The 22,426-nt window shown below is 41.1% G+C and overlaps 1 protein-coding gene across 13 annotated transcripts in view; it reads left to right on the forward strand.

Moving 5' to 3' along the window:
- The window catches only part of PIP5K1B (phosphatidylinositol-4-phosphate 5-kinase type 1 beta), a 1,685,295-nt gene extending 1,671,431 nt beyond the window's left edge, over positions 1 to 13,864 (forward strand). For all 13 annotated transcript variants that reach the window (XM_044064337.1, XM_044064336.1, XM_044064340.1 and 10 more), the window contains one exon: positions 13,076 to 13,864. In XM_044064337.1, the coding sequence (XP_043920272.1) occupies positions 13,076 to 13,078 (3 nt within the window). In that variant the 3' untranslated portion in view covers positions 13,079 to 13,864. The remainder of the gene's footprint in view (positions 1 to 13,075) is intronic.
- Positions 13,865 to 22,426: the final 8,562 nt, after the last annotated feature.

Below are 22,426 nucleotides of genomic sequence, written 5' to 3' on the forward strand. Positions count from 1 at the left end.
ATGGAGGACCAGTTAATATTGGTATCTCCCATGATTATAGTTTCATTATTAATGTTTGTTGAGAGCCAGGAGAGGATTTCTTCAAGTATTGGTATATTGTCTCCTGGGGGAATGTAAAGAGAGACAATGTATATATATTTGTGTTTGTTTAGCTGGAGATGGGCCAGTATTAATTCTGCATTATGGAACTGGGGGATGGCTTTATTATAGGGTGTTATACATAGGGAGGATGAGTAGAGTAGCGCTACTCCACCACCCTTTTTATAGCTTCTGTCTGATCTGATGATGAGTAGTTAGGTGGTACTATCTCTGAGTATTTTATGTGTGGTTTTAGCGAGGTTTCAGAAATGGCTAGGATGTCTGGTTTGTTGTGAAATAGCCATGCATGTAGATTTGGAATTTTGTTAGTTATGCTTTGTGCATTAAGGGATGCAAATAGGATGGATTTAGAATTTGAGGATGGGAGTTTTGGGCCTGGGTTGGGGTCATATATCACCGGATAATAGTATTGAAGTTAGGAGCTGAGTTATGTAGTATAGGTATTTGAGTTGTTTTGGTTGAGAGGTGTAGCTTAGGGGATAAGTGGAGGAGTTGGGGTGGAAAGTGTGTGTACAGGTGTTATGAGAAGGGATTGGTTTGTAATGAAACCACAGGATGTGGTTGGAGGGATAAAGTTCAGGAGAGATGGAGTTGGTATAGTAGGTGTGTGATATGTGGAGAGGGTAGGTTGTATGTAGGAGTAGGGTGTGGTTGAAAAGGTAAGGCTGGGTGAGATTGTAGATAAGGATAAGGTTTAAAAGGAGTAGTAGTTGTAATGAAAGGGATAGATATTTTACAGACATGATGTGGTTTTAGTAGGCAATATAGGAGTTGAGTAAGGAGGTGGGGAAAGGTGATGTGGGTGTGGTATGAATAGAGGAGGGGATAGGAGGAGGAAGGGGTGGAGTTTGGTAGGTGCAGAGGATGTAGGTGTGGCTAAGTGGGTATAAACCTAGAGGTAGTGGGGGTGGGTGGGAATTGGGGGTATGGTAGGGGAACGGAGTGAGCCCGCAGGGCGAACGGAGCGGGTAGAGACAAAAGAGCAGAATGTGGAGTAAGACAATCAGGAAAATTGAGAGACAGCCAACAATTGAGAGACAGCCAACAGGTAAGTGTGAAGGCTGGGAAAAGGTGGATAGTATACAGAGATAGTGGGGAAGAATGGCAGGATGCAAGACTGTTAGACGCTGATAGGGTGACTAGTGCAGGAGATAAGGTGGAAAATAACTGTATAGAAGACTGAGAAGAGAGCAAAATGGGGGGTTTCAACAGGAAGTTTACAGGGGTGGCATAGGAAAATAAAAGTGGAGGGGGTATTATTTCTACAGGTACAGAGACCGCTCAGGAGAAAAAGTACTTTGCAGGGTTGGGTTATGAAGCGCCATCTGGTGGCCACTCTTGGTATGGCAGTGCTTTATCTAGTGGAGAGTGAGACGGGGGAGGGAATGAGAAGAAGTAGGCAATGCAGGGGGTAAGACTGTGAAAGTACAGGTTGAAGGCTGGAGGAGGGGTTTGGCTGCTGGCTGATCTGCCTGCTCAGTTGGCCTGGACTAGATATTATATAAATGTAATTTAGAAGAATTAACATACATATATTAACATTGAGTTAATATGAATACATACTTTCAAAGCCTTATATAGGACACACTTTTCAGGAAGATATGAGGGTTTTTTTTTCCTCAGATTTCTGATTCAGACCTAGAGGAGAGCTAAGTTTCTGATTCTCCTTGTGGGGAATTATGTTTGTATGAGACTGTTTCCAGAACATGCCAGTGTTTTCAGTTGGAGAACACTGAGGTTTCTCGGTCCCTAGGGATATACTATGAGCTGCTTCAGCAGGAATTTCCAGAACATTCATGAATTCCTCCAGTTTCCTTGGCTTTGGAGGATATGTGTGTCACTTGCTGCAGTTTTACTGATAGCCAGTCAGCTGCCCCTAAAAAGGTAGACAGAATGTATAAAGTTCCTTAGACTATTAAATTTTTGTACACCATTCCCAAACCTGACCCAGCAGCTATAGCTTCAGTTAATCCTAATGCTGTGAAACATTTAGTTAATTCCAATCCTACTGTTTCTGTTAAGGATGGGAAGTTTATTGTTAAGTATGGGGGGAAACTGTATGCTTCTGTAACTTCAATTTTCAGAACTTTGAATTGTCATTCTCATATGTTAAAGTTTGCTCTGACTAACTGTGATAGCATTAGGAATGTTTTGTCTACAGCTTATTCTTGTGGGGAAAAATCTGCTTTAAATAATTTAGTTCCGTTGTACAAGTCACTACTGTTTGTTTACAATGTGTGTATGACTCAGTTGATACTTCTTCCAGGGCTGTGGCCACTGGTACTATGTTGAGGAGGTTCATTTTTATAGAGAGTTAGTTTTTCGTTCCTCTATTACAGAGGTGATCAAAATGTGTGATGAAATGGGTAAGTTGATACAGGGAAGCTTTAAGATTGTTTAGCCCTCCTTTTCTAAAATTTATAAGGGATTCTCTAACCCCTCATTCAGTTTTGGCAAAAAAAAAAAAAACATTCTCAACAAAATGCAGGCATGGGGTACCTAAAAGAATTCAGGCACCCCCCCAAAACCAGTCCAACAAGTCAGAATGACTGTTCAAGGATCCTTGTCCCCCCTCCCACCCTGGCAGTCCCTTTCCATTCCAGAAAGTCTAAATCTCAATATTTCTGTTTGGCAATAGACAGTTTCTGATAAATGGGTTCTAAAGAGTGTTCAAGGTTCCAGATGGTAGCAGGAGGAAATTCCTCCTTTCCAGGGGGTAATTTCTCATCCACCAGAGCAGACTCTTATTTACACGTTTCCTTAATCACAGTCTGTCCCAGGGAGTGATAGAACCAGCTCCTCCTTCCCAGGTGGGATGTTTTTAATGCCTAAGAAAGAAAATGCTTGGACACCAATTCTGAATCCTTTATTAACCCATTCACTCCGATATAGTTCAGAAAGTTTGCACTGCACTGTAACTTCCAATGAGAGGAGCCTAAGTTTTTTCACAAAATCAAATTATGTCCTCACATTTCAAACAAATGTTTGTATCCCTGGAACCATAGAGGTTATGAAAGAAGTATAAATGGCAAACTCTTCTGCACAAATTATTTTTATAGTAGTAATATTATTTAGGCTCTAGTTGTTAAACTGAATTGTGTAAGTCCCAGTAAACACAGTAACTATTACATTTGTAATATTTTGTAAACAACTTGCAATATCTCAAGAACCACTCAAGTTACTCACATACTGTCAGCGGAATTGTATTCATCTAGCTGAGAGCTTTCATATGAGACTAAGGAATTCTGTCTGTGTTACATGGTTGTTGAGTTATTTAGAAAAAATGTGAATATTATATCAATATGAATTAATATCATAAAAGCAATTAATATCTATTTACCTACACAAGACAGAGGTCAAATATTAATGCAGTTGAGTTTGCCATTGTGTAAGCTTTAAGACAAAATCTTTTAAAACCTTGTACATAGCATGGTTTTGGAATTAATGTTGCAAATATGAACAAGCAATATTTGACACCTAGAGGCGTCAGTAGGAATTAACTGCAGATGCACCTGAGGCGTTACTTAGATGTAATGAGCTAAAGCTGTTTGTGGTAGTGCCCAAGTATAAAATGATGTCACTTCACAATCTTTTATTTTGTTTTCCTCATTCAGGTTTCCTGGTAACACTAGATTTTTAAAATAAATGCTAATCATCATGTCCCTATTCATTCCAGACTTCAGACGTTTCAAAGGGTTTTGTGAGTCTGGATCACATTATCAGTTCTCTGCCTTACCCTTTGGACTATCCACTGCTCCAAGAATATTCACAAAGTGTCTAGCTTCAGTTATAGCTCATTGCAGGCTACAGGGTATTCATTTTTTTTCCATATGTAGACAACTTGCTTTTCTTTGCAGAGGCTTTTTCAAAGTGTCAGGGATTTCTTTCTCTCTTTGGTGAAAGACCTCTTACATAAGCTGGGATTCAAACAGAACATTTGATAGTCCTTCTTGACTCCTTCACACAGGATTGTGTTCCTGGGATGTCGACTAGACACCTCAGATCAAAGAAATTTTCTTCCACAAGAAAAAATAGATCTTTATCTAGAACTGTTTCTACGGTTTTCCTCTCAGACTTCAGTCACTGAGAAAGAATACCTCTGGATTTTGGGTCTTATCATAATCTGTTTATCCTGGGATCATAGGAGATTACAAGGCTATCGACTCTGAGGTCATTTTAAGCCTAGCCATTTCACCCCAATGTAATACCATAGAAATGCTAGTCAATACTGCTAAGGATGTTTCTGCATAACTTTTTGAGTTTTCAGGGTTAGGGGGAGCTTTCAAATTACCTGTGCTATCATTTTTAATAGAAGGCAATTTCTCTGGGAAAATCCTTTGGAGTTTTAGGTTTGAAGGAGGTTCTACTTTTACATTTATTTCAAAGGAGAGAGTTTTTGATCTGATCTTACCAGTGAGGACAGAGAAGGAAGGCAAGATGATTTGAAAGTGGTCTTGAAAATCCAGTAGGGCTGGGCCAGTACACCATTTTAATTTGGGTAAGATGGGTTGTAGAGTTTCTTTCACTCTTTTACTTCACTTCTGGGAGAAAGGTTGGACTGCTCCTGTATGGTGTCAGGCAGAGAGGGAAGGCGAGATGACTTGAAAGTGGTCTTGAAAATCCAGTAGGGCTGGGCCAGTACACCAGTTTTTCTGGGTAAGTAGGGTTGTAGAGTTTCTTTCACCCTTTTACTTCACTTCTGGGAGAAAGGTAGGACTGCCCCTGTATGGTGTCAGGCAGAGAGGGAAGTTAATGGAGGGGTAGTTGAAGTCGCCCAGTATGAGAGTTTTAGGTTGGATCCTAATATTCTCCATGGTGCTTAGGATGGCATCTACGATTCTCATGATAGCCCTGGCAAGACTTCACATGAAATAGAAATACTGGTATCCGAAATCACTTTGGTCCCATCATCAGTAACCTTTATCTTTTCAAATCCCAGTGCTGGGATTTGTCAGAAATCCAGTGGAATACCAGTCCAGTTACTTATTTGTGCCTACATAAAATTAGTACAATCTTTTCCTTTCTAGTTTCTCTGGTAGAGCAGAAAATCTCAGATTTTTCCCTACATGCTCTGTCCTTTAATTCTACCATTTTTTGAAACATCTCTTCTTGGCCAGCCTCATACTCAGCCAGCCCTTTCTTCATTTCAGCCTCTGATTTTTGCAGTTTTATCACCTCATCTGAATATCCATTTAAAGCTTCTTCTATTTTTCCTGCCTTTTGTTATTTGATCCATGTGTTAAAAAGTTTACATGACTTGTGTATTTAAAACAAGGTAAGAAAGAGTTACTAGAATATTTGATAGTAAAAAACCCTAGGGTACCAGTAATTTATAGTATACGAAAGCTCCATAAATTTACTATCACTCCACCAATGATGCCCATCGTTTCAGACCATGGTTGGATAACAGAACCAGCCTCAGCGTGTTTTTATTACTGTATATTAAATTGAGTGTTGTGTGCCCTACCTGCCTTGGTTCCAGTGATTTTTCTTTTCTACATATATTTGTCTTTAAAGTTCACTGGTTTTACTGGTGGTTCGTCTGTTTGTTTCTCCTCTTAAGAAAATAACAACTCCTCCTAAATCTCTCAGTCTATACCCAATCAAGCCATAGTAAGGTATAGTTTTGGTGGAAGATGAAACAAATCTGAATACTAGGTACTGAACTTCAGAAACATACTGATTTTGTCTTTCCAAATTTTTTGAAATCCATCGATGACACCATAGTAAAATACCACAGGGTTTTCATCATCTAAGTCATAATATACAGTTCGGTTGATTTGTAAGATTTTTTTTTTCTGGTACCATTTTTACTTAGTCTTCCTTTCCTTCCATTACTGGAGGACAGTGTTTCTTCCAGACATTTCTACTTAAAGATAGTTTCTGCACATGGTTATCATGAAATGGTACACAGGTAAATAAATGCATCTTGCAGACTGTGTCTGGAGTAGCACCTGGAGTAGTCCCCAGTGCCGTGCAATTTCACTCCTGTTTTAATGAATGCCATACAGGAATGCCTTTCATACCAACGCATATTAGGCACTCCTGTGTTCAGAGCAGAAGTGAGTTCTGATAACCTAACAGCACTACACAGCACAGTGATGTAAGATAGTTAGGGTACCCTAACTCACTTAACCCGCCCTAACCCTAATGTACAAAGAATCGCACACTTATCTGAACCCAACCCATAACTTTCCACCACAGCGCTAAGAATAGCGAAGCCACAGAAACGGCCAACCAAATTCTTTCCCGAGGAAAGAATTCGCTGTTCTGCAGCTTCACTATTCTTAGCATTCACTGAATAGTGTTCGATATCAGAACATTTGAAGTTTTAATACTTTGATGTTCTGATATAGATCCCTAATGCTGTGCAAGCCCACATTGGTACTAGATCACCAGTATCACTGTGTGGGGGTGGGTTAGGGTGGTTTGAGGTAGCAGGTTTGCTTGCCCTATAGGGCAAATCTTTGCCAGTAGTGATTTTCTTACTGTGCAGCAGAATTTTTTTTTGGGGGGGGGGGGGTGGCAACAGCTGTGATATGTTGCTCAGCACTGTTTATTGTGCATAATAATAAAGGGGAAGTGGGAATTGCTGTACTGACAAATGTAGCACCACCACTACATTGTACATGACTGCTGCCCTGTAGGTTATCCTGTTGTAACCAGACAGTACTCCATTAACCTTCATAAATAGTGCATGGTCTGGTCAGGTTGATGTTCTTCGTGTTTCACTGTTGCAGTCATCACACTTGGGTTATTTACCTGCAGGTAGCCCTCAGTTGGCCCGTATACCAGTGACTTGGTATTTCTGCGTCAGTTGCTGTCGCTTCAGGACTGACATCAGGTCGTCAGGGGTTTAAAAACAGGCAGCCAATGCCATTACATCAGTCTTTCTTGCCAAGGAGCCCGAAGCAAAAGCAGTTCGCAAGAGTGCCGGTCGGCCGCTATCTGAGTTTTTTTTTCCGAATTGAATCATCCTGAAGTCTTCTAAAGCTAAGTACCCCATTGGGGATAATTTTTTCTTGCTCTAACCGATGTCAGAAAAAGTTAATAATTGTCTCGCCTGTGGATAGCAAATACCACACTGAGATTTCCATTCTTACTGCGTCACCTTTTTAGGCCCAGACCACGACATACCTCACTGTCAGTTCTGTGCTTTGTTCAATACCCTAACTGTTTGTCATTGGGCCCTTATTGTCACTAAATACTTTTGCTCTTGATCTCCGTATTCCGAAATGGCTTCAGTAAGCCATCCGACAACCGATCTTCCAAAAAAGTAAGGATAAAGACAGAGACAGACCGCACAGGTCCAAAACTGCCGACGATGCTTCCGTTAAGCTAGTTGCCAGTTCACCAGTACTTAGTGAGTCCCTTTCGCAGCCCCAGATGCCTGCTTCGATGGATTTGCAGGCTGCTACTGAGACCCGTTCGGAGTCTGGTATGCCACAAGACTTTTACTTGACTATGGAACCTGCGGATGTCTCTACCTTGGGTGGGTCCGGAGCCGCTGTGCAGGCAACAGCTTCCAAGGAAGTTCTTCGCATTACCGATATTTGATACAAACCAACCACTTCTTTCACGTTTTCAGTTCTGTCTAAAACTACTGAGTTTCTTATACCAAGAGTATGAGCTACGCCTAAAAAAATGACGATCCAAACTCAAGCACCTGCTTCCTTGCCACAATCTCAAATGCTTAAAATGGCAGAAGACATGATCATGCTGATTAGGGGAAGGCAGCTTTCCCCTGCTAAGAGAAAAAGAGACCTGTCCCCAGCAGCTTTAACTGACCAAGAGTCCAATGACTCTGAGGTTTCTGAATATGAAGACATGCCTTTATCTGCTTATGAGGAGTTAGATGCAGAGGAATCCATTCCCTCTGCGTTCTCTCCAGAGGATTTTTCTTTTGGTGAAACCCTTCATACTTTAAGAGAGCATTTCCATTGGGAATGCCAGGACTATCCTTAGTCCAAAAAGAGACTCAGGGAATCTTTAGATTTACCACAGCACAGACCCTTAGCAATCCCTCCTGTTCTGGATGTTGTGGATGATGTCTTTATAGAATCCAGTCTAACTCCTGATACTTTACCCCCTGCTCCAAGGAAACCAGACAGGTACTACAGAGTCCCTGACTCCCACGTATTTATTTTCAGAAATCCTACTGCTGACCCAGAGGTCATTTCCCAAGGGCCTAAAGGAATAAAAGCAACTACAACTAAGAATCCCATCCCTTTGGACAGGGATTCCCGAGCTTTAGACGGGGTAAAAAAGTATACATCTCTGCAGCTCTCGCCATTAGGGCATTGAATTGTCAGTTTCTCATGCTGAAATACCAGCAACATATTATGAACTTATTAAGCAAAAATGATCTACCTTTACAGACTGTGCAGAAAATAAAGAATTACAGGAGCTTATGCATTCTGCAAGCCAGGTCAGCAAGCATACCTTGCAATGTGAGTTTGATGCCCTAGAAGCATCTTGCAGGTCAGCAGTTACTGGTTCCCTACTGAGAAGGCATGCTTGGCTTAAGGAACAGACCTTGCCAGACCATGTCAAATCAAAATTACTAGATGCTCCTTTGAATAAGGACAATTTGTTTGGCAACAAAGCAGAAGAGGTTATAAAAAAGATGGATGAAAAAGCTAAGTCTATGCAGGCAGTCAAAGATTTTTTGCAGGTGCAGCCTCCAAGATTCAGTAGGCATTGCCTCTCAAAACATTGGTCCTTTCCAGCCCCCTCAAGGCCATCTCAAACTAGACCCAGGGGAAACAGACCACCCAGACTACAGTCTCAGGGTATGCAGAGATCTAAGCAATGGAGTACCTCCACTTATAAAACAGGGAGCGCTAAGCCACCTCCTTATGGAAAGAATTCACAATGACTTCTCAACTGCACTCCTCATATCTGCCCGATTGCTCGTGCCCCTAGGAGGAAAACTTGCCCACCATGCAAAAAGCTGGACCTCCATCACCAAAGACCGATGGGTCCTCAACATTGTATCCCAGGGATACAAATTTTACTTCCACACACTGCCAACCCCAAAAGGGTTCCCAGACCTTCCTCCAAACCAGTGGGCAGAGGCACAAAACCAAGTTCAATCCCTGCTCTCCATAAGGGCAATTCAACCTGTTTCTGCAGAACAGATAGGTCAAGGGTTTTATTCCAGACTTTTCCTGGTACCCAGAAAAGAGGGCACTTGGCATCCAATCCTAGATCTTTCCATTCTAAACACCTTCCTGGCAGTACCAAAATTCAAAATGCTTACTCTTCAGCAACGTTTTCCTCTGCTGTCCAAAGATGCCTGGTTAGCCACCTTAGACCTAAAAGAAGCCTATCTGCACATGCCTATCAGGGACTCATGCAGGAAATATCTACGTTTCAGGGCAGGATCCATGCATTATCAGTTCTCTGCACTTCCCTTTGGCTTATCCACTGCTCCCAGAGACTTCAAAAAATGCATGGCTCCAGCCATTGCCTATTGCAGAAAGATTCAAATATACCCTTACTTGGATGATTGCCTGATTCAGGCAGACAGTCAGGAAAAGCTGTTGCAGCACCTGACATTTGTAAAGAACCTTCTAACCTCCCTGAGGTACACTATCAATGAAAAGAAATCAAAACTAGTCCCCAGTCAAAAGATTGTATTCCTGGGAGCAAGCTTGGACACAGCATCCCAGATGGCATTCCTTACTCCAGTAAAACAAGCCTAACAGGCGACTTCACTCAAATTGCCACCAGAACCCAGATATCCGCAAGGAAATTCCTGCGGGCTCTAGGGTTTATGGCCTCTTGCATTCTATTAATTCCATATGCCACACTGCATATCAGGAAACTTCAATGGTACTTAAAAAGTCTTTGGTGCCAACATTCTCAGGACCTGGAAACCATCATACCTATCATACCATGTCTAAGGACAGAGTTTCTTTGGTGGGCAGTAGCATGCAACCACAACAAGCGACTCCCCTTTACACAACCCCAAGCCACCCAGACCCTAACCACAGATGCATCAGACTATGCCTGGGGGCACATCTGGATGACAAGTGTATTCAGGGCCACTGGAGCCCAAGTCAAATTCATCTGCACATCAACCAAAAAAAAGATGCTAGCTGTTCAGCACACTCTGACAGCTTCCAGATCCCTACTCTCACCAGGACCTGTGCTAAAACAGACAACACCACAGTTATGTGGTGCATCAACAAGCAGGGAGGAACCCACTTTGCAAGCTAGCCATGACCCTGTGGAACATGGCCTTGGACATGCATATTCATCTGCAAGCTCAATTCCTGCCAGGCAAACAAAACTCTCTGGCAGAGGCTTAAGCAGAAATCTGCTAGACTCACACGAGTGGCAATTAGACCCCCAGCACTTTCAGCCTTTTAACCCAGAAATGGGGGACCCTGGAAGTGGACCTTTTTTGCCTCCCCCTACAATTACCAGATCAGCAAATTCTGCACCAGGACACCTCACAGCAGGGCCTGGTAAGTGGATGCCCTATCCGTCCAGTGGGTAAACCTCTCAATCTATGCTTTTCCCCCTCTGCCTCTTTCAAGATAAGACAGGACAGACCAAGGGCAATCCTGATTGCCCCAGACTGGTCACACCAGCACTGGTACCCACTACTGTGCAGCCTGTCACCTGTACCACCATGGCACCTACCCCAGATCCCAACCCTCCTCACACAACAGGAGGGACAGATCTTGCATCTGCAACTGCAAACCCTGATACTTGCAGCCTAGCTTATCCCTTGAATTCTCCCCCAGTGACCAGCCTAAGCAAGCAGGTGCTGGATGTCATTCTTGAAGGCAGAAGACTCAGTACAAGGAAATCCTATGCTGAAAAGTGGAAAAGGTATTGTTCCTGGACTCAGTCTAAAGGAGCGGACACAGCATTGCCCTCCTTACCTCTAATCCTGGATTACCCAGCAGATCTACTCCACAGAGGCCTATCCTTCTCTTCCATTAAGATCCATGCATCTGCCATCTCTGCTCATTACACCACTGAGCCACCTCTCTTCTCTTGCCCTCTCATCAAACAGTTCCTGAGAGGGGCCAACAACTTAAGGCCACCAAGGAGAGCCCCCACCCCTGCTTGGGACCTTAACTTTGTACTGGAAAAGCTCACACTACCCCTCTTTGAGCCTGCAGCTCCAGCAGAGTTAAAAATCCTCTCTTGGAAAACAGCCTTGCTTCTGGCCATCACTTCAGCTAGAAGAGAGTCTGAGCTACAAGCACTTATGGCTGTGGAACCCTTCATTATTTTTCATGCTGACAGGGTCTCCCTCAGGACTTACCCTACTTTTATGCCTAAAGTGGTGTCCAGTTTAGCTCTCAACCAATCTGTCCATTTGCCAACCTTCTTCCCTAATCCTCAAAATAAAGGGGAAATGATCCTGCACTCTTTAGACATGCACAGACAGCTTAGATTCTACCTTGATAGGACTAAGCCCTTCAGGAAATCTGACCAGTTACTAGTCAGTTTTGCACCAGGGACAGAGGGCAAGGCCATATCTAAACAAACAATTTCCAAATAGATAGCACACTGTGTCCATTTCTGTTACAAACACCATGGGAAACTAATCCCTCAGGAGTTCAGAATGCATTCCACTAGGGCAACTTCTACCTCTACAGCATTCCTCAGGGGAGTCCCTACCAGGGACATTATGGAAGCTGCTACCTGGAGTTCTGTTCACACCTTCACCAAGCATTACCACCTGCCTATCTTTTCCAAATCCAGGGCGGGTTTTGCAACAGCAGTCCTGCAGGGCATACTACTCAGCCCCCACTCTTCTTGACTGCCTCCACCCATTCTTCAGCTTTGGGAATCAACCCAAGTGTGATGACTGCAACAGTGAAACATGAACATAGTACAATTGTGTATACTTACCATAAATATAGATGTTCGAGTGTATTCACTGTTGCAGTCCTGGTTTCCCACCCTCCAGCCCCCTTGTCTCTTTCTCACTCTCTCTCTCTCTCTCTCTCCTTCTCTGTCTCTATTACTCACCCTTTAGAGGGCTACTGGTATTTACTTTTTACTGGTGGTGTTTTTTCCACCATAACTTAGCTCCCTATTTGGGGGGCTCCTGACATTTGGGGCAAGAAAAACTGATGTAATGGTGTCAGCTGCCTGTTTTTATACCCCTGACGACCTCATGTCAGTCCTGGAGCAACAGCAACTGACACAGAAATACTAAGTCTCTGGTATTCGGGCAGACTGAGGGCTACCTGCAGGCAGATAACCCAAGTGTGATGACTGCAACAGTGAATACACTCAAACATCTACATTTATGGTAAGTGTACACAACTGTACTTTTTCTGATGCCCCATTCTAATACCATGAATTTACCATCAAACCATCTACAGTGATATGAGAAAGGTAGTAATCAGCACAGTGCAAAAGTGCACACATATACTTACTCATACACACACACACACACACACACACACACACACACACACACACACACGCACACACACACATACACGCACACACGCACACACGCACACACGCACACACACACAGCCCTGACTTCCTACCTGTTGTGTGCATTTTTGATTTATTTTAGTATTGATTAGTTTTCTTAGTTTGCATACCTGTTCCTTCACCTGTATGGCTGAGGTCACTGAACTAGTGTTTATACAGTTTTTTTCCTGTGGCCATTTAACTCCTTCCCTTCCTCACATATGCAGTCTATGATTATGGCTCATAGTTGTGGGCCTATTTGTATAGCACAGGCTGGCATTAATGCAAAGTGTACCATTTTTTTAATGATGATCAAGCTTCTAAGTGAAACCTTATCCAAGTGCTTAATGTACATGGAATATTGTACAATGTCAACATCTTGATATATGCAATAATATTTGTAATGTGTATACACGTAACTTTTTTTTAATTATTGAATTTCCTTTACTTGTGGCTTAAAGACATTTGCAAGAAAATTAATACTTCTTTATTTTGTATCTTTTTTTCTTCCTTTTAGTAATTGGACACAGCCATTAGAAGCATAACGTTAGATTAATGTGAACCAAAATGGAACACAGAACACTTTTTGGTGCTCCAGTGTTTACAGTGCTATGGAAAGAATGCTGGTGGTGTCACAGTGCGTAAAGAGCTCGGCCACTAAGACCCTTCACAGTCCGTGATTCATATAACAGTGTCACACTTCCATGTCACTTACAGAGGCCTGTCGAGTTACAGATGTGCTGCACATTCCAGCTTTTGTGTACGTGAGCGATTGCCAATCAGTTCTGAACTGCAAGCTACTGTCATTTTTCCCCTTATACAGTCTCAGAAATGCATCTGTGTGTGTACTGACAGTGCATTTAAAGTAGGATGTCTTATTCAGCTTTAGATTAATTTAAATGTGCACAAATAATGCGTAAATAAAAATCCAAACTATTTTCTTTCTACATTCCTTTTCCTCCAGAGTATTTTCAAAATGGTTAATGTGTTCTGTCATTTCAAGTTTTACATGATTTCATACACCATTGATATGGTTATCTGCAAACTATTGTTGCTTGTGAAATAAAAAGTTTCAGTGTATTTGAGATGAAAAGGCTACTTACTATATATGGTAGCTGTACTGCAGTCTTATGTGTTGTACATAAATGTCTGGATCGTAAGTGAATATTCACTACATCTAAAAAACAAATTATATAATTTATTTACTAGTATGTACACACATATAGTTTTATGAATGGCAAAATTAAAATATTTTATTCTCAAAAAGTGTATATTTAAAATTAAAAGTCCACATGCTCCCTTTGAATGTGTTACAATTCTTTGTGTACTACTGAAGTTGAAAGAATGATTAAAATGTGTATTGTGTGCCTCATTTACACTAAATAATCAGACAGATTCATAAGTGGACCAATAATACCATAAGGATCAGATGTACCAAACATTCAACAACTAGCTAATGGTATTCGTGGCAAGTGGTAGACATTTTCTGTTTCTGATTTCTGGTTGGAACAGTTTGTCGTGATGTAGCAGGTGGTAGTGTGGCTTATTCCAAGTTTGATGCACCACCTGTATAGACAGGTAAGCATCATAAACTAGCAAGTTTTCTGAATCTGTTCACAATGAAGTAGTTTTAGTTTGGCAATAAGATCTTTTTTTTTTTTTTTTTGCTTTTTGGTTTTTGCATCTCTGGTTATGGAACTGCTCATGTTTAATGTGTCAGCTGCTCTTCAGTTTGTCTGTGCTGGTCAGCAGCCTTTCCATGGGACAAAGACTGTGGATCAGTACCACAGAGTGAACAAGCAGCAAGACAAAGATTGTGGATCAACACCACAAAGTGCACAATCATGCAGCCTACTCCTTGACACTAGACAGCTGCTACACAGATCCAAGAGTATATTTATTAAAGATCCATGGTCTCCAAAGTAGATCCCAACTGTTTTTCACTCTGTCCACCACAAAGATACACAGGTTGTAACAGAGTATAAGAGTTACGGAGATTATTCTGTGTACCATTTTGGTGAGGCCATCCAGTTCTCTTGGACAGCTTTAGCATCCTGAGATTATTGTGCTGTCATTGTCTCATTATTTACACTTTATGGATTTGGCATCGACAGTCTGTGACATGGCTATTTTTCTAAGTAGCTTCATATATATATATATATATATATATATATATATATATATATATAATATATATATATATATATATATATATACATACATACATACATACATATTCACACACACACATATGCACAATATTATATTATATACATATATACAATATTATATTATAGATATGTGTATCTGGGAGGTGGATATAATCATACATCCCCAAAGCAAAAAGAGGACAGAGCACCAGAGCATTCTACTGAGGCAGCTTGTTGATAACTCTGAACCCTGCTGGGAGGACACCCCCTTCCCCCAAATGTTGTTCACTTTTGCTGCTATTTAATTATAATACATTCCTTTTTACACTCAGACCATTACTGCTGATTCCCCTATTTTGCAGTATGACCCTAACACCAATGTTATGGTTTCACCGTACCTCCTACTGCCAACCATCCATCCTGCAAATCTTCTGGTGAAAAGTAGCCTGCATACCTCCAACAATTCCTCCCAATCTGTACCAAAGCCAGCAGCACTCATTGTTAAACCTGCAGATGTATTTCATGCATTATATTAGAGGGCCAACAGGTGTCTCATCAATGAGCTTTAAACTGCCTCCAGTGATTGATGTATTATACTGTTTATATGTTTAAAATGTTCCATTATTTACATAGGGGGAAACTGGCAGATTCATGGCTGAGTACTACAGGGAGTACTACAGAGCATTGCAAAGAATGCCAACACAGACCAAACTGTCCTTCTAAGGTTCATAGTTTCATAGAAGGTTACTAGGCTAATGGCCCTAGAGCCCTTCAAGACTAGCTATATTTATCCCAGGTTGCCCCAGTTGTCGGTGGTTGGGTGAGTGAAGTTTGCATAGATAAGGGTCTATGGTAGTTAATAATGACTTCCTCTGTCCTGGACAGACATAGGCACCCCTCCAGGAGTGAATTTGCAGTCACCCATCCATTGATCTAGGTTGCTTTTGAAGAAAATCGTGGAGGGGCTCTGTTTCACGTGAATTGGGAGCTTGTTCCAGAGAAGTGGCAGTCTTTGGGAGATATATCTGTCTGTCCAGCACGACGTGTTCATGTCAGAGACTATGTTAAGATCCCTGGAGTGAGTGACACTCATGCAGTTTGATTTACGACTATGTAGCATTTCCATCAGGCCCTGGTCAGAGACTGCCCTGTAAGCCAGGCACAGGTCACCCCATAGCAACCTGTGGGAGACAAGAGTACAGTGACAGGGCTTTCAGTATTTCTGCGTAAGACTTGTTTTGTGTACCCTGTAATTTCTTGATGAGTAACCTCTCTGGTCTCTCCAATTGTTGAAGGTGTCTGGTGAGGTACATGCAAAAGGAGGCATTGTAGTCAATTATTGGTCTGATTAGGGCCAACTATAATGGAATTATTACATCCTTAGATCTAGATGTGATGCTTTTGCTTATGAGATGTGCCACATAGAAGGATTTCCTTACCACTGTGGATATGTGGTGGTCAACGTTCAGGTTGCTATCAACCTGAGCACCCAGATCATGTACCACTGGGTCTACATTAAAGGGGGTGCTGTCTGTAATGTAATTAGTAGGGATGTTGGCTTTCCCAAGGGAATAATAATGCATTTTTTTGCATTTAGCTTTAATTTGTGGCTTTGGCACCAATCATTTTATCTGCGTTAACTCTGTCTGAAGTATATTAACATCATTGGGGGACTCAATGGTTCCTCCCAGTTTACAGTCGTCAGCATACTTGGTCAGACACAGGCCATCCAAGTTTGCCTAGACTTCTGAGAAATAAATTTTGAACAGTAAGGGACCCAGCACAGAACCCTGTGGTACACCATTGGTGACTGGTCTTTTGCTAGAGGTGAAGTCACCCACTTTAACAGTCAGTGAGCCAGTTGGCTACCCACCTGGTACTGTAGGGATTAATTCCCAACTGGGAGAGTTTCTCTATAATAGCTGATTTGGGGATTTCTTAAATGGCTTGGCTAGGTCAAAATAGGTGATATACACTGTCTTTCCCTCATCCAAGGTCTTGAAGACTTTCTCAAGGAAGTCATACATGTTTAACAGGATCTACCTTTAAAGAATCCAAACTGGGCTGGGTTTGGGTTGGGACCAGAGTTAGGAGGTTACCTATGTCCTTGTTAATAAGGTCCATAATGATTCTTTTTATGGCCTTGCAGATGAGGCTAGTCGAGCTTATGGGCTTATAATTCCTAGGGTTGGTTGATGGTCCCCCTTTGTTCAGAGAAATTGCTGTTGATGTCCTCCATTCCACTAGAATATAGCCAGTTTGATGCTTCTTGTTTTAAAAAAAGAAGAACATAGCCAGATTGCAGACTGTGGTTAAACAGGGATCCAAGTGGGACTGATAGGTCATGTTTTAGGTTGTTTAAAATGGAATCTTGGATGTTGTGTGGTCCCATTGATGCAATGGTTTTGGCCTTCAACAGCGCTGAAATGACCTGCTCTCTTGAGATAATAAACTGAGGAATGGTGTCAGATATACATTGGGGGATGACTGGCGGGGATGGGGAGTGAAGTTTGCTCAAAATCTGTCAGCAAGCAGGTTGACTATTACTTCTGGGTGAGTATAGTTGGTGCCATCCACAACCAGTTCAGGGCATAGCTGGATATTCCATTTTAGATTTCAGACATAGTTAAAAAAATGCCTTGTGATTATCCCTTAGCTAGGGAGGCTATTTTTGCTTTGTAATTAGCTTTGGAGCACTTGACAAGATCTCTAATTTGTTTTTGATCTTAGCAACCTTGCAGTTTCAATGAAATACTCATTTTCATTAACTAACTAACTTCATTCTGCTATTTTCGACCCAGTGTGTGTGTGTGTGTGTGTGTGTGTGTGTGTGTGTGTGTGTGTGTGTGTGTGTATGTGTGTGTGTGTGTGTGTGTGTTTCATCTTTAAGCTGTTTTTATGTCTAGTCATTTCTACTATATGATAAACTGAATGACTGCTTGATAAACTGCTCATTATATCTTAGTAACAACGATGAATTAGTTTTGATACTCCTGTGCAGGTTCTGAAGTTGATTCGACTCTGATAACAGCTTTTTAGTTTGAACACATCATGGGATACATCACCGTATCGCTGTGAATTTATTAGGACACATCAGTGTTCTCCCACATGTCCCATTGATTTGTCATTAGTGCAGTAATAACAGTGGAAAACCATTTATGATATAGTTCTTCTGGTCTAGCAATACACTGTCAGACTAAAAACCCCAGATACATATCAGAAATGTTTGGGTTTTATTTGTATCCTATAACTTAGCTAATACTGACATTGTGATGCCATCTATTCAGCCTATGCTGTTTTTATATGTTTCACCAATAAATGTTAGACCACATTAGTTGTTGAGTAAACTCTCTCTTCTTTCTGCATTCCTGTTTTGCTGTATTTTCCTACAGCCCCTCTTATGCTTCTTTGTTCCTTCCCAGTCACTTTCACCCTTTTGCTATTTTTTAAGCCTGTGCTATCTATCTGAATTCTTTTGCCATTTTTCCCTTGTACCCAGCCTCTCCCACATGCTACTCTTCATATTTCTCAATTGTTCCACATTTATTGGAGTACTTTGACTTCAGCTTTTAATATTTCTGCTGTGCTGCACTGATTTGACTCTAGACATGTCTGATTTTTTTCTTTTTCATAGATTCAATTGCAGAGTCATAGAGAGAGAGAGAGAGAGACTTCTTGGCTGTCAGAATCAAAATGGATCAATAATAGGCAGACATGACAATCTAGCCTAAATTTTATTAGTGATGCTCCCCAAGAGGGCAAATTTATGCATTATGTCAACAATCTCCACCCTGAGCTCACATTTGTTATGCATAAACAGATTTTAAGTGTTATGATTTTGGACCCTTTGCTGATCATATTTAAAGGCACCCTGCTATGATTTTGAAAGCTGAGAAGTTGGGAGGTGTGTTGCTCTTCCTTTATTCTACCATTTACTTTCCATCTATGTCATGCACTCATAACCTGGTTTGTCATGTAAGGTCCAAATTTCTTTTGTAGCTACTACCCACTAAATTGTATACTTTTCAGAAGCACATTCCATGTGGCACTCAATCTCTTTTGTTCTGCATAGAATAAGCCAGTGTACATTAGTGCTGATGAATATTAGTGCATAATCAGTTTTAATAAGACCTATACAAGAGACGCTACTTTTCCATTTTTTCAAGGAAAATCCCAAATGTAGACTAAGTATTAGAAAAACCTGGAATTTTGATGGAATTTGGCATTTTAGACAGGAACAGTCATTGACTACAACCTGAAATTCTTCTCATATTTACTATTTATAATGCTGTCAGCTTGCTGTTTTGTATGCAGAATCTGTTTTAATTTTGCATACATATTATAGATGGATAGATAGATATCAATGGGAGTCAGGCATTTGGTCAAAATGCTAGTTTGTCAACAGCTGCTTAATCTATTACATTTGGTCTACTAATGCAGATGATCGACAAGTGCACTAGATCGACACTCCTTGAGTAGGGGTATACTGCTTTTCCCCAGGGATTGTTCAATCGTGGAGTTAGTATATGTAATTTGGGGGGGGGCATGGGCTTGCCCTCCCTGCAAAGACAATGTTATTTGCTTTTTTGTTACTGTTGTTTTAAATTTGCATGCACTGAAGTTCTTTCTTGGCACATGTATGCTAACACTGACATTTGCGTCGTCGACCTTTTGTGGTTGACCTAAGTAAAATTACAATGAAATTACTGTAAAGACCCAAATTGCATTTAAAGATCACATGTATAATTTCTAAATTTTATTTCATGAAATTGGAATTTCTTTTTTCTTTTTTTTTAAGAATTGTAAACCAGTGTCCCTACCTATACAGTTCAAAACAAAACTATATATATAAAAGACATCAAGGGCTATGATTAAATTTCCTCTGACCAATATGAAGCAAAGTGAAACAATGTAGCTATTTTGATCTACTGTAATTGATATAGTTGCCATTCCTAGGATGTGTTTAATGATTCTGTTGTAGGTCCTCGCCTTGTTTTTAATAAGGCGACAACACAATGATTGCATACTATAAGGTGGAAACATCCAACATTTAGAGAAATGAAGGAGAACCGCTTGTGTACTCAAGTTTATAAATTTACAAATACAGGTATAAGTTGTAGTTTCTAGAAAAATTGCATTTATATAGTATGTAGCTAAAGTTACTGCAGAAAAAATGTCAAGACCCTGGGCATTGTGGTATTTTACTGCATTAATGCTAATGAAATATGGATCACAGACACAAAAGTGAGTACTATTAGAGTTTAATATAAACTTCTTACATTTTATTAAAGTTTAATATAAATTTCTTACATTTTATGCGGTTACAAAAATGGTCTAGCAGTACAGTGTGGCTACATATAGTTCTGCATATGCCCTAATGGGAAAAATATATCAGAGTACTTAGTAAATTTGATCACATTACACAGTGCATTAACCTAGCTCTATGTTACAGTGTCTGTACTGCAACTCATGCAACTAGGTTTTGATTATTGGCCTGCATGCGGAGTGAAGAAAATCAATCTGTTCATGAGGGTGTAGAAAAGCATAGTCACAGTGGTGGGAGGACTAGATGGCAATGATGTAAGGAGCGACTGGATAAGTTAAAACTTTTCATACTACAAGAATATTTAAAAACAAGCTATGATGAAGAAGAAAAGGATATAACTTTCAGAATCAATACACAAACTCTATTGCAGACATTGTAAAATACTATTTATTAGAAAGCGTAATGGATGGGTGGCCCAGGCTAACAGTGGGAATCCAAGAAAGTAAGACCACAAATCACTTCAAGGGGTGCGGGATAGATGGGATGAGTTATGAGGAAAGGTATGAGTAGGGCAGCTACTGGATGCTGTCTACACACAAAATACCACACCAGATAAACAGTCTGTCCTTTTATGACCTCACCAATCAGTTGTACATTTTCCCTGTAGAGAAATCAAGTATGACAAATCCCTTTTCCTGGTTTTAAATTACTTTACCATCATTATTATTACAACAGTCTGGCTGATTTTGTATGCCCATCTTTGAACCAATTATTTTCTGAACATGTAGCAAGTCCTCCTATTGCTAGTTACTATATATGCTTGATGTTACACTCCATAAGCTTTATTAACTATTGACTATAGAGTATTTTCCTGCATGCACTTCTCATAGGGTGACTAGTGATATTCTCCAAAGAATTTTAAGTTGCATGGTAACTACTTCAACATCCACCAATCAGAGTTTTGTGGCAATGTGCTGATCAAAAGAGAGGTTGCTGTCAACCTTTGTTCCCAGATCTCTTATAATGCCTTCTGTGTTCAGTGGACTACCATAAAAGTGGTAATTCATGGGATCCGAGTTTTTCCCAAAGGAGATAATGACACTATTTTTGGCATTGAGCTTAAGGCCATGGTTCTGACACCAGTCGTTGGTCTCAGTGAAGCCATTCTGTAGGATGTCAACATCACTTGGGGAGTTAATAATAGCTCCAAACTTGCAATGATCTGCAAACTTTGTCAGCCAGAGTCCTTCATGTTGACCTGGACTTCAGAGAAGTAGATACCAAACAGAAGAGGGCCCAGGACCAAACTCTGTGGGAATCCACTCATGACTAGTCGGCAGTCTGACTTGGAGTCAGCTACTTTTACACTGTGGGTTCTATCTGTGAGCCAGTTTGCAACCCACCTAGTGATATAGGGGTTGATGCCTAGCTTAGTGAGTTTTTCTATGATTCCTGAGTGGGGAATGGTATCAAAAGCCTTGGCCAGATCAAGGTAGGCTGTATGAACCACCTTGCCTTCATCCACAGCTCTAAGGACTGACTCAAAGAAGTCAACCAAGTTGAGCAGGCATGATCTACCCTTCACAAAACCAAACTGTGTGGGATCCAGAGTTTGGAGATTCCCTATGTCCTTGTTTATTAGGTCCATGATGATGCATTCCATAGCTTTGCATATCATACTCATCAGGCTAATGGGGCGATAGTTCCCAGGATCTGTAGCCTCTCCTCCTTTGTGAAGAGGGATGACTGTAGCAGTGTGCCATTCAGTACGGACAAAGCCTGAGGTGAGGCTGTGACTGAAAAGGGCACACAGGCGAGGTGCCAGTTCGCTCTGTAGTTCATGTACAACACAACCAGGGATATTGTCAGTTCCCATAGAAGCTGTATTCTTGGCCTTGGACAGTGCTGTTTTAACCTGTGCAGCAGTAATACTGGGTACTTGGCAATATCTTTTGGTTCGGTATAGGAGGTACCATTGTGCAGTAGCTCAGAGCAAATCTGGGTGTTACTGTGGAGATTCTTTACATAACTATAGAAGGCCTTGAGGTTGTCTTTACTATCTGCTACAATTCTGTTTTCATAGCTAGCTTTAGAGGATTTGATGAGGTGTCTCAACTTTTTGTTGAGGCTGATAAGGGAGTTTTTCCAGTCTTGGGACTTCACCTTATTCCGCATCAGTTTCCTCCTTCTGTTGTAGAGTTTGTTTATGGCAGAGGACCACCAGATTGGCTTCCTTTTTTTGGAGGAGAGCATCTTGGTTCTATTGGGTATGGTGAGATCCATGCATTTGTGTACGTGTTTGTACAGTACAATGGTGTATAATTATGTGGTCGTGCAACTATTCTCCATTTGTATGGGTGTCGTGAAATTAGCCGCCTCTGTTTTCAGGAGCCCAAAGTTAGCTTTGGAGAAGTTTTTCATGGTGGTTACCTTTGCGGGGGGGGATGTGGAT

This window comes from Protopterus annectens, chromosome 2.part2, assembly GCF_019279795.1.
Source record: "Protopterus annectens isolate FY-2018-M chromosome 2.part2, PAN1.0, whole genome shotgun sequence".
In the NCBI taxonomy this organism is placed as follows: Eukaryota; Metazoa; Chordata; order Ceratodontiformes; family Protopteridae; genus Protopterus; species Protopterus annectens.